Source organism: Limulus polyphemus, unplaced genomic scaffold (genome assembly GCF_000517525.1).
Source record: "Limulus polyphemus unplaced genomic scaffold, Limulus_polyphemus-2.1.2 Scaffold597, whole genome shotgun sequence".
Taxonomy (NCBI): Eukaryota; Metazoa; Arthropoda; class Merostomata; order Xiphosura; family Limulidae; genus Limulus; species Limulus polyphemus.
The window spans coordinates 119,744-133,244 of NW_013666207.1; the positions used below are offsets into that span (position 1 = coordinate 119,744).

Here is a 13,501-nt window from a genome sequence, read left to right on the forward strand (position 1 = left end):
AAATTTCTATAAATAGGTCTATCTTTTATAGGTGGTTTAGGCAGAGTATTCATAATGAATATAAGTTTCAAATGGACAGCAACTGCCTGTTGTAGAAACCTACAAATGTAGAGGATGACGTTTCAAAAATCTTCCGCCTTTCGTCTTCAGGCAAAAGACTTTCGAAACGTCGTCTTCTACATTTGTAGGTTTCTACAACAGGCAGTTGCTGTCCATTTGAAACTTATATTCATTATGAATACTCTGCCTAAACAACCTATAAAAGATAGACCTATTTATAGAAATTTGCATTTGACAGGTTAAAATGGCAGGTGCAGTTCCAAGTCTGCAATTTATTGTTTTCAAACAAGAACACACTTAAAAAATGTAGGATTTCCACAATTCCATGCTCTAGGAACAACAATGTGGTTGACAATGGTTATGTGAATGAATGAAAGTTTGGTGCCTGCATTCACGTAAGAGCTACATTGATCTGTTAAGCCTGTTGATTAATTACAATCTAGGCTTTGTCTACAGTTGAATCAGCCATACCACAGGTGCTAATATTGTCACCCTACAGACTTGTAAGACATGTCACAATTACCAGTATTAAAACCTCTCTTGTGATAAGCATGATCAATGCTTCCATTATGTTTTCAGTAACATTCAAATTTAAAAACAGTCTCAAGGTTCAAAGTGAAATGAACTATATTTTATCATATATATATACATATGTGTGTGTGTGTGTGTGTGTGGACTAGGAAAGTTATTTTGGTAAAATTATCATTTTTTAAAAGTTGTACTTTATTGAAAAACTGTCAACTTAGATTTAACTCATATGTAGTTTGAAGCACCATTTGATTAGTGGTCGAATGTAGAAGTGTAGTTTAATTAAGCTCAGTATTTTTCAGTTTAATAATTTATAAAAAAACTTGTGATATATATGGATAAATACAGTTAACTAGTTATTGAATAATGGATTAGTGAGCAAGGTAAAATATATATTCAATGAATGCATTTCTTACCTAACTGAACTTTATATAAATTAATATATATCTAATGCGTAATAAGTTGAATTGCTGAATTTTAATAAAATATGATCTTAGCAAGTTGTTTAATTGTAGCAACTTACATAACTCATTCTTCTAAATTCATTACAATAGATACTGCAGATTCTCAGTCTTAGACATAGTATATATGTACAGCTAAATCACAAACTCAATCATATGTACTTATGTAGGATTCTATCTAAAAACTTGGTATGGTATTTGACATAGCCCAAATGGCCCGAGATGGGGAGTGGGTGCGGCAAAGGCCTCCAGTGGAGTTGAGAGGGAAAAACTCCTGAACTTACAACCATTTTTAAATTTTATTTTATATTTTAGTTACTTTGTTAAACAGTATATAATAAATAGAAACTGTATATATATGAAAACAAGAAGTTTAGCACATACTTTAGCCTTGAGACCTTTTGCACTTGGGTGCAAGATTTATCAAGCACCTATTTTTTCTCACTACATTAATTGTGCAGAAAATAATGAATGTATTTTTCAAATACGTACTTTAGAACAAAAAAATGTATCTGGCACTAGAATAGGTTAATAAATTACATTAGTGCTTGGAGTAATGCCTTTAGTCTAAACACACCAAGCTTTCTTCACAAACTAGCAGCTTCAAGTGCTACAACAAAACAAAACAAACAATTATCTGATTTACGTAGTTCACAATATGCTGTTTCTTATTAGTCATAAACATGTTTAATAATAATATCACAGAGAATTATATACATTTCTTGAGAGACAGAGAAGATGAGAGGGATGTCATGTGGGTTTCACAAATATAATGATATCTCAGTAAAGAAAGGATTAAATTTTATATTCTGACTATCTAATATCTATACATTGTATCTATAACTGTCTGAACATTCTGAAGCCCTTAAGGGGGAAGAGTAAAAAATTTATAAATGAGAAGTTAGAGCACCACTGCATCATGTGACTCAGGGATGTGAATTGAGTATTTATTTAAATATTTCTTTTCAAATTTAACACCTGTCACATGAGCCAGCCTAGCATCTTGATGTGAATGAAAAAAAAGTGTCATTCCAGAAAGGTTTGGGTTGTTTTAATTAGACAAAATGAAGACATCTGGCACTAATTTCGAAGTCTAGGTCACTGGACCAGACCCTGACTGAACCCATGACCTTACCCAAGACCATGAGAGACAACATGGAGAAGTTAACTTGTAAATGTAAAGTAAAATGATGTACCAATGAAACATGTTTGAAATATTCTAGATGTGGTTGTGCATGTGACAGTTAAGTGCAGTGATTAAGCTAAACCGTAGGTCCAGGTCAGATGAGAGAAGAATTTATTTGAGGATATCTCAATCGATTTGATGTACCAGCTGAATCTGAGATTCATCAGTTAACTACTGCAAAACATAAAAAAATGGGCACATTAGTATTGTTATCTTCAAAAAGGTGGATTGGAATAATATAAAACAAGTCATTAGTTTTAATATTTTGTGCAACTAAGAGCATAGCAGAGCCCATAGATGCAGTGTTGAAATAAATATAAATTATGCCTCTTTCATTCTAGAATGACAAAAAATTATAACACGAAAACAATAATGTTTAGACTAAGTAGCTTAAATCTCACAAGATTATACATTTATATATATTTATTATTTTTTTATAATGACCTTTCTGCACTTTGTTTATCATGGGTGGGATATGACTTAATGAAGGTCTCTTTTTGGATGGTTGTGGTTCCCCAAACTGATCCATATTCTTTTTTTATCCAATGCGATTAAGTACAAGGGATATCTCCATCTAGTAAATTCTAAATTTTGGACCTGAAAACATTTTTATGATCTGATGAATATTTTATGATCCATTTTCAGCAGCATCAAACTACTTAAGAAACACCACTCAATGTCAAAATGAAGTTCTGACATGAGTTATTTTATGGGTTGTGGTTGTCACATGACATATCGATTTGTTTCTTCAAAATCATTTCAACATAATGTACTTAACCATTTGTTTTTCATTAAACCAAAAGACAGTAAAATGTTGAAATGGTAATACTTTTGATCTAAATGTTGTACTAGTGTATGAAGAGTATATTAATAATAATGTAATGTTCCTGGGTTAATTCCCATGTTACTTTTTTTACTTCTCTTTTGCTTCTGGAAATTAATATTCTAAGTTATTTCTATATTTTCATATTAAAAATATACAAATACAGTCTTCATCAAAGACTAACCTGAAGTTTTAATCAAATACTGAGGTATAATAGATGGTAAGAGTCTTATTACTGCTAGTCATTGTCATTATAACATAACACATGGACCACAGGGGATAATTTAATAATTCAAGGTTATCCTTACATATCAAACCTTGAAAAAGTGTAAAACTTTAAACCCACCATTTATCTTTCAGAAAATAATTGATTGTCCTCTTAAATTCTTGTAAAATGCTCCTACACTACTGTCAATGGTAACTCATTCTGTAAGTGAATCACCTTGTTAGAAAAATTAAAACAGCCTTAACTGGAGCCTTGCCTGTCTTTTACAACTCTTAAACTTATGTTCACTCATCCTGTTGTCTTCGGAATATAGCAAAAATGAAGTCATAGGCCTTTATTTTACCAATATCGTGGTTAATCTTGTAAACTTTAATGAGACTGCTCTTATTCTTCCCTTTTCAAGAAAATGAAGTAAGATAGCCCTATTTTTAGTGCTAGTAGTAGCCCTCCTCTGAACCCTCTCCAACAAGTCATGAAACATTAATATTAAACAGTAAAATACAACTTAACGTCTTAAGTTATCATTTTGATTGATTATTTTATACTAGAATACGTGTGTAGGCCTACTCCTACAAGTATACTAATTATATTACTATTAATAACAATTAACAATAAAATTCTGCTAACAATCTATTATTAAATCTATAATTATAAAGTATAATTCATTATTCAGTACTACTACTACTACTAGTATTAAAAAAAGAAATAATAATATAGTCTTTAATTTTACTAATTTGTATACAGATTACCAAACTTGTGCTTTAGCTAATTCAGTAACCAATTCTATGGGATGGGCAAACAGTGTTACTTGTTGCTGATAAACGTAAACTATCATTATCAAAGTAATCTAAACTAGGCCTTAAATTAACTACTAGTACTAAACTAGTGTTTGGGAGAAGTCCTTACCCGAGAGACGTCTTTCGTATGTTCTTCCGTTATCATTTTCAGATTCGTCCATCTTCTAAAATTTAAATTTAAATGTCTTAACGATTTCACTAGTGCTACTAAAGTATTCGATCAGCGAACATTCATGATAAATTTTAATATTAAAATACCATGACTATTAGTAAATTATGTTAATCCTGCATTTAGGTATGATCTTTCTATAATGTTCTTACTCCCATTTCGTTCACACACATCGTCACACAGTATGAAGGCGTAGGTTATACATGACACACAAACCCATTTCCGTTCTGTGATCTTAGCTACTGATGTCAGAGATGTTTTTTCTTTCTAACTACCGACTTCAATGGCTACGTAGATGCTTACTAAAAGCATTTTCTTTTCAAACCTTCAAAATGTATTCACTCGTGTCTGGATAATTACATTATCTTGTGAAAAAATAAACATTACAGCAAATAATATCACTTGCGAAATTTAAAATTTTACCATCTGTAATGCCACTGATGAATGGATATATATATATATATATATACATTTATTGTATTTCTGGTTTTAGTTGAATTTCATGCAAAGCTACTTGAGTGCTGATTTTGAAGTGATAGACCAGAGAGAAGAAAATAAATCAGTACTATCCACCGCCAACTTGTGGGCTACTCTATTAGTATAAAGATTTGATTGTTACCTATGGCCTCAAAGTGCGGAGCGCGATATTTTATTTTTTAGCGGTGTCAGGACATAAAGGTAGAGGAATTACAGTCCGGAACTGTAATCCCTGGATCGCGCTCGGCCAAAATAGATATATATAGCTAGAAACTTTATATAACAATAAAAATTAAACCTAAGCAACTTACACGAAAAACACATTTTTAAATTAAAGTTGCGAAAATAAAAATTCAAATAGGGCACAATTACAACAGAGTTGTTAAGTTTGATCGCATGTTCCTATATTTGTTGATAATAGTTTAAAATCACTGTTCAGTGACTTTGTTCTTCTACTTAAATTACTGTCAAACACAGTTTTCTTTTAAATATAGAGATTTTGTAACATTTTATTTCAAGTAGGTGGAAGATCCCCGCCATTAGATAATGTAACAAGCAAATATTACGCCCTAGCGTAGCCTAGTGATAATGACGCTCGACTCCCAAACTGTACACCTCTCTCTCTATATATATATTAAAGAAAATTCGATTACGATTATTGGACTGAATGAACAATAAATTACCATAATAATTTAGAATAGTAAAATCGAAGTATTGAATGAAAATAAATACAATTACATAAAACAGCAAATACGCAATGAAAATAAAAGCCCTTACAATGAATGACCAAACAAAGCATATAAAAACAAATCCATTCACTCAAATAAAAAACAAGACAAAGCTAAGTTTTTTCGCCCCCCCCCCCCAGTGGCACAGCGGTATGGCTGCGGACTTACAACACTAGAATCCAGGTTTCGATACCCGTGGTGGGCAGAGCACAGATAGCCCATTGTGTAGCTTTGTGCTTAATTGCAGACAAACAAACAAACAAAGCTTTTTCACATGGATCAACATCAATGTGTTTAAATAACAATACATATCAAACCCTTTACAAGACGTTAAGGGGGAAAAGTTAAAAACTAACTATGTGTATATATATATACAACAGAACATCCCATTAAAATACCTACGTATATATATATATATATATACTGAAAGAAATAACAAAATAAAATAATCAAATATGAATAATTTAAATAACATATTTATACAATATACACCAAGAAATGGTACTGTTACTTCCTGATGATAATGGACCCGCATTTCACATTTGTCATCTGCTCCACTGATTGGTTAGCGGAAAAGTTGACTATTGGCTGGTCTACTCTAGATGATGCCTCTAGCTAAGTTGGTTTCATCATGGAGTGGAGAATGCTTCAGGAAAACTACGGATTAATTGAAGAACATAATAACCAGAAGCACCAAAAATGCAATCTTATGTAGCAAAAGTCCAGATTGAAAATGTAAGGTTGGATAAATTCCAATTGGTCAAAATGTCAGTTAGGTGTGTAGGTTGAAAGAGGGGTCATAATTGTCTGGTTACAGCTATTACCCCCCCCCTCCCCAATTACCTTTAGAGGTTGAGTAATCAATAGATTACCTTGATCAAGTGACATTTCTATGGGATTCATATTTGCGCATACTCTAATCATCCATAGGACTTTTATCATTGGCGTCCATAAAATTCTCGGCCCACAGGCCTCATTGGGTCCCCACTTGACGAATACCTTTTTTAACCATGCTGCCCCGAGTTCCCATTCCCGAGATAAAAGCCCAAATTCATTCCTACCACTAGTGTTTGGTTATTATGTAAACATCACCTAGTTCCATGGAAAAGGAATGTAGTCAAGACTGCAAAATTGACTCTATATACATGAGTGGACTTGCGTTACATGATGTTAGCTTACGCTTTTCATTATTAGAATCCACTAACCTTTTTTTTTGTTGTTGTTTTTTGCTAGAGTCCTACTTCCAGTTACAAGCTTAATACCACCTTTGGTACAGTTTTCAAAGTTTCATTACGTGAATGTTTTACGCACCTTATACTGCACCTTGTACTAAAACAATTTTAAGAAAATATTTATAAAATTATGTAACTTACTAAATATTTCAGTCTGCATAGTTGAAAATATTCTATCTCAATAAAATAAACATTGGTATATTTAGTTTATATTAATTATGGTATTTAAGCTGCTGTTTACAAATTTCATTTACAATTGATAATTTTGCTAACTTGCTAAGAATTTTGTTTGATCCAATCGAAATATCTACTACTCTTATTGGAAAACAACAGTTAAAATATGGTTTTCTCTCAGAAATATAGTGAAATTCACATACTGTGAGGCAAGACATTACTCTTATCCTTCCTTCAAAATTCACTTTATGGCGAATATGTCAAAATTGAAACATTCTCTCACTAGTATTAATGAGAATAATATGTGCAAATTATTTTCAAATAATACTTTACAGGTTAGTAGCCACATGTGACCTCATATCACAGGGTATTAAATCCTTTATTTCCATTTACTTCTGGTTTAATAGTTGTGCTAATGTAATTGATCCATTCATGTTATACAGCACTCATGAATAATTTCACGTAATGTTCTTACAAGCATATGTATCCCCACAGGTGTAATTATTTATAAACATATATTGCCATATACATATATCTCTATTACATCATATACACTAATAGCTTTTAACAAACTACCTCCAACTCCCATATAAGTTATTTCATAACCATATAGTTACTTTCTAAAGTGTAGCCACCTGCGAGCATTCAAATACGTGTATTTTTTTCTTTTTAGGCATGATAAAATACATGACCATTGACAGAATTCAGATAAACTAAGATTTTTCAACTAAAACTCTTTTAAGTGAGGATTAATATTTGTGTTGTTACTATGGTGTATATCCATATACTCTGACAAAAAAAACAACAACTCCCTCACAGCAGTGAAGAAGTTATACCCCCCTTTCAGGTGTACTGGAAAAGATCTAGCAAGGATTATGGAAAATTCTCCATATACCTCTTATTATCCAACTAGTTCAGATGACTGATCCTTGAAAATGTATCCGATATTTTGCCTTGATAAAATTATTCAGTAGCTCAGAAAGCAAGGGCTACAAAGTACTTTCAACAGAGTTTTTGAAATCTTAACTGTCATCTTCATTTGTGAGAATTGTTGATATACTAAGCATTACATCTAATAACTCCAGCTGTTTTTGCCTTATTTGGTAACGAAGTGTAGACATTATATGGTGAACATTTGATAGCTTAGAAATCAAGGATTGCATTTTCCTTTCAGTTGTTAATTTCTCAATCACATGACTGTTCTAGGTTATTGATGATTGGGTTTAATCCCAGCCATACTGATTGAGAAGTCGTCATAAATGGTTTCATGGACTGTTTCAACTGAGTCTAGCCTCTAAATCTGGTACTTCCTTATTTGACTCATCCTGAACAGCCAGGCAAGTACTCTCAGCTCTTTCCTCCTCATTTTTAGTGCTGGTGTGGAATAAAATGGCAGATTCATAGTTATTTGACTTGAATACCCCCTCTTCTGACTGCTGGTCAAAACCAATTTATCAGAGCTAATGGATGTGCACTACATGCTTTTGTCTGGTCCTCAATTGCTGTAACTCGAACATTAATAGACTTATTCATTGGAAGACAAGATGACGTCTTGTCCAGCGAGAGCCAACAGTATTCTGTGCAGCTGTGACATAACGAAGCCACACACAATCTCCACTTTGGTACATTTGTTCCTTCACTATCTTATCATAGCACCTCTTCTGTTGCATTGTGTCCTTCGTACCTCTTGATGTGAAAAGTTATGCCTACAAACTAATGCAGAACTGAACCATTTTACGTATTCTTGTGGATACTGTAAAAAATTTGCTCGAGGTGGAGGACCACATATCACATCTTAAGAGAGCAAAACTTTTTTGACCAAATATGAGTATTTTCAGGGAAGAACCTATTGATTTCTGTTTCCTTGTGTAGCACAAACTTAGCATGCATACTCTTGACAGTCTGTATTACCCATTCCACTAAACCATCATACTTGAGGTGTTAAGATGAAGTGTGCATCTTCGCTCATTTAACATTAAACACAACTCAAAGAACAGTTGGCTGCTAAAGTAAATTTCTTGTTCGGTGTGGATCTCTTCATTTACTCTAAACCATGCTATTTTGTGCTCTGCCAAAGCATTAGCCATAAATTATGCAGATAGATCAATCAAATGGATAAGCCTCTGCCCACTTCGTGAAGTAGTCAATGAAGGTAATCTCATTCTGTCTATGAGAGGACCAGTGATATTTAAAGAAGAACCAATAATGCTTTGCTACAGTTTACTCTGTTTAGGCCAGCTTTTCTCTGGAATGTACTCACCATATATAGTTTTCACACCAAAAATGAATGTCTTGACTCAAATGCAGCCAGAAGAACTGGCTGCATTTGAGTCAAGAGAATGTTAGCACAACTGCATGTGACATTTTGTTGCCATTTAGTCTTAGCAATATGCAAAATCTGGAGAATCTTGTGCCTGAAAGTTCTGTGGAACACTAGCTGTAACACAGACTAAGAACCAGTGCTCGACAGTTGATAACAATGGTATAGTACACCTTACTGCACTTGTAACTGCTCAACAAGGGCCATAATTACATGATCCTGTGCTATGTTTTCAGTCTGAGCCTGTCACACTTTCTTTTGCTGATTGAAAAAGGAGCACTCATGGTAGATATGAGTCCATCAGTTGCTCCTCACAGAGCTCCTGAGGTGTACTTGTGGCATCCATCAATTAGTGAAATTGCCTGTTGTGTGACTTTTCATTGTTATAACAGAAATGGTCTCAATTCTCACATGGTGTTCAGGATCAGGACGTCCAATTAAGAGACACGTTCTCATCATCTGGCGAGACAAACCCTGTGTGATTCCATATTGTGGGCTCAGGCAATAATGTAGGATTAAATCATACACTTGCAATACGGTTATCCAACATGCTATAATTCTTTAGGGTTTTTAAAGTCCAACAACCATTTCATCACGTGAACAGTGATGAACCTACCATAAAAGTAGTGCCAAAAGAGTTTTATGAAAACCACAACTGCAAGCAGTTTTTTCTTCATTGTTCAATGTCTGTGTTCAGGAGTCATGAATGTAAGACTAGCGTACACTATTACACATTCTACTCCATCCTTGAACTGTGATAACACTGCTCTTATTCCATTATCACTGGCATCAGTGTTTATCAGGAATTAACAATCCTGTTGTGGATATGTCAACATCAGGACTTCGACTAAGGTACACTTCGGGGACTTGAATGTTTGCTCACATTCCTCACTCCTTTTGAAGTATGTATCTGTTTCAGTAAGAGCTGATAATGGGATGGTGTTCTTGGAGAAGTTGGCCACAAACCATTCAAAATATGACCCAAGCCAAAGAAACCATATTCTTTTTGTTTAGTCACAGACTGAGGCCAATCTCCTACATCATTACTATCTATGGAGATTCCTTCCCTACCCAGTATATAATAAAAAACCACTTACCTGTGCATGAATGCACATTTTCTGGGTTTCATTTTTAAACCTACGCTTCTTCCATTTCATTCTCTTCAGTGTAAGTTCTATTAGCCTTTCAAAAGTGGCAGGCATGTTTCACGGACTTAACAGCATGATACAAATATCATACAAGCCATCTCTCGTGCTGACAGCTGTCTTTGTTTTGCTCTCATCATCTATTTCGACTTGTCAGTAGCCAGATGCCAAGTTTAATGTACTGAACCAGTATACTCCTTTCAATGCATCTAGACATTGATCTGTTTGCAGTAATGGAAAGGTATCAATACAAGTTACCATATTCATACATCTAAAATCAAAGCAGAACCTGTGCATACCTTCCTTCTTCCTGATAATCACTACTAAAGATGATGAACCACTCTCTGAAGGCTGTATCATTCCATTCTTTAATATCTGCAGAATTTTAGCTCTGGATACATCCCTAGTGCTCCAGAAAATCCTTTGCAACATTTGTTTAATGCATCAAATATCAATAGTTTTTTTCCTCGAGTCAGCGGTTTTGAGATAAGGGTCATGGACCTTTGCAGTATTGGTGAAAGTCCTGTATCTAGAACTGACAACTCTCTCAGGCCATATTCTCTCCTTGGTGCCAACTGTTCCTCTCAGGTTATAGGTCCTTTTGGCCGTGGAAAATTCCATTTCCTTAATTATGAGGCCTCTTATGACTTATATCACACAAGAACAGAGGTAAAAGGCAGCACACACACACTTCAGCAGACATAATAAATTCTACAATATGATATCTTGCAGTTACGGCACCAAACGTTTCTCCTGAATTATCCTTTATGTATTTGCTAACAGGAGATTTGGTCGAGATACCAATTACGAAGTAATACTAAGTTTCTGATTAATTGGGTCATGATGTTGAATGGAATAACGAGACTGGACATAAGTTGAAATATGAAATGCACAATCGTTATTACAACAAAGATGAAACACAAACATAGTGTCTGTACTTGCTTTTACGGAATGATAAACTGCCACTTTTACTGTGTTTCCTCTTTATGCTGCATCTATTTAAAGATCGTGTTTCAGACTGATTAAATCCATGATATACACGTGACTGGTCATACTTATTCAAATATAAATGAGGCCATAAACTTTATATATCACACGACATAGCTTTCAACATCCTTTCACAACATACAGTATTGTAGAAAAATTTCCCTAGACAGAAAATATATTATCCAACCATGAATAACAGAGGAATAAACATAGTAGAAGGAAATCAGTTTAACGGCTTTCACGACTATATGCTATGTAAAACACGCAAATATAGAAAACAATGGATAGGCTTAGAATAAATACTATTATATTACAAAAAGATAGAAACGCATAGTGAACTCATATACCACAGATCTTCTACACTCTACAGAATGCATCTACCTGTGGTTTACAGTAAAACAACGACCTAGTCCGTGAAATATTAAGTACTTCTACAATCTACTTTGTCTAAATTATGTTTAAAATATCATATAACCCTACCGAGCGAATATTTACATTCTCATTTATAATTTATTATCGTAAATAGAACTAACTTAAATTTATGAAAGTGTGTGATGTAAAATGCTAAATATTTCCATTTTATTTTATTCTAGGGAACTTTTAAAAATTGAGATTTAATTTTAAAGTAAAAGAAAACACAAACTTATAAAATTATTACGCTAGTGAACACTTATGATATCTAGGCCATGACACCTTTGTGGTCAGTTGCATACTATTTATAGGCCTCTGACGATTTATCATTTTATATCAAATTCTTTAAGCTAAAAACAATAAAAAGTAAGAAATTCGTACGTGAATTATTCATGATTAGGAAATCTTGTTGATATTCAACTTGAATTTACTATTCATACTTGTTTATTTTCATCGTTACACGGCCCGGCATGGCCAGGTGGTTAGGGCGCTCGACTCGCAATCTGCGGGTCGCGAGTTCGAATCCCCGTCACACCAAACATCCTTTCAGCCGTGGGGGCGTTATAAAGTGACGGTCAATCCCACTATTCGTTGATAAAAGAGTAGCCCAAGAGTTGGCGGGGGTGGTGATGACTAACTGCCTTCCCTATAGTCTTACACTGCTAAATTAGGGACGACTATCGCAGACAACCCTCGTGTAGCTTTGCGCGAATTTCAAAATAAACAAAGAAACAAATCGTTACCTTACATAATAATGCAGACTTTTGGAAGAAACTTCAAATCCATTTGGGTTCAATTATTTCTTGCTCATAAAGCAATATTACAAGAACCATCATGTTATATTATGGAAAATTATGTATATAATTATGCAAAACAAATAATAAAGTATAATTATGTAAATTGTGTGAACAAATTTATGATTTCCTTTTAGGGGTCTTCACTTGATGGGATATTCTTATCCGAAACTGGAAGCTGTAATTAATGTGGCTTTCGTAATCGATCATTGAGTTCAACCAGAATTACTTCTGAAGAAACTATATTTATTATTAAAATAAGATGTTTGCAAAGACTTTAATAATGGAGCAGAGTAGAGCACGTGTGTGCAACAAATATAGAATGGAATTTTATGTAAGAGACCGACACTAATTTATTATTTAAATTAGCATTTTGTTTTTGCTACGACGTGTATTAAAAGTATTATAAAATATATTTTTTTTACATGGATGGGCCCCCAGTGGCACAGCGGTATGTCTGCGGACTTACAACGCTAGAAACCGGGTTTCGATACCCGTGGTGGGCAGAGCACAGATAGCCCATTGTGTAGCTTTGTGCTTAATAACAAACAAACAAACAAATACATGGATGCACTGTAAGCTTCAGAAGCAAACTGCATAAACGTCCTACATGCTTAGAAAATATCACCTTCTGGTATTCAAAGAGCTAGTTATTCCTTTAACCGTGATTCTTTTTTTTTAAGTTGAAGTTAATTAAGAGTAACTTGTTTAATTTGAATTACCAAAATGCCAAATATTATGCAGAACACTTAAGTGAACTAGGACCGTAAATGAAAATAAATGATATAACTTTATCAGCAAACAAATAATCATTGTCTTTATTCACACACAGAGCTTAGTGGCTGACCTCTTTAATCTGTTATATGGCTATAACTGGCTGTTGGGGAGGGAAAAGTCTTCCAAATTACTTTTACACAAACCAAAGAGAGTATAAAAAATCACAAGAGTAAAAGAAGGAATATCATATAGATATTCCACTTCCT

The 13,501-nt window shown here is 33.8% G+C and overlaps 1 protein-coding gene across 1 annotated transcript in view; it reads right to left on the reverse strand.

The window, feature by feature from the left end:
- The window catches only part of LOC106459363 (rho GTPase-activating protein 8-like), a 42,268-nt gene extending 37,808 nt beyond the window's left edge, over positions 1-4,460 (reverse strand). Inside the window, exon 1 of the mRNA XM_013918982.2 lies at positions 4,191-4,460. Coding sequence (XP_013774436.1) covers positions 4,191-4,242 — 52 coding nt within the window. The 5' untranslated portion in view covers positions 4,243-4,460. The remainder of the gene's footprint in view (positions 1-4,190) is intronic.
- Between the last annotated feature and the right edge of the window lie 9,041 nt (positions 4,461-13,501).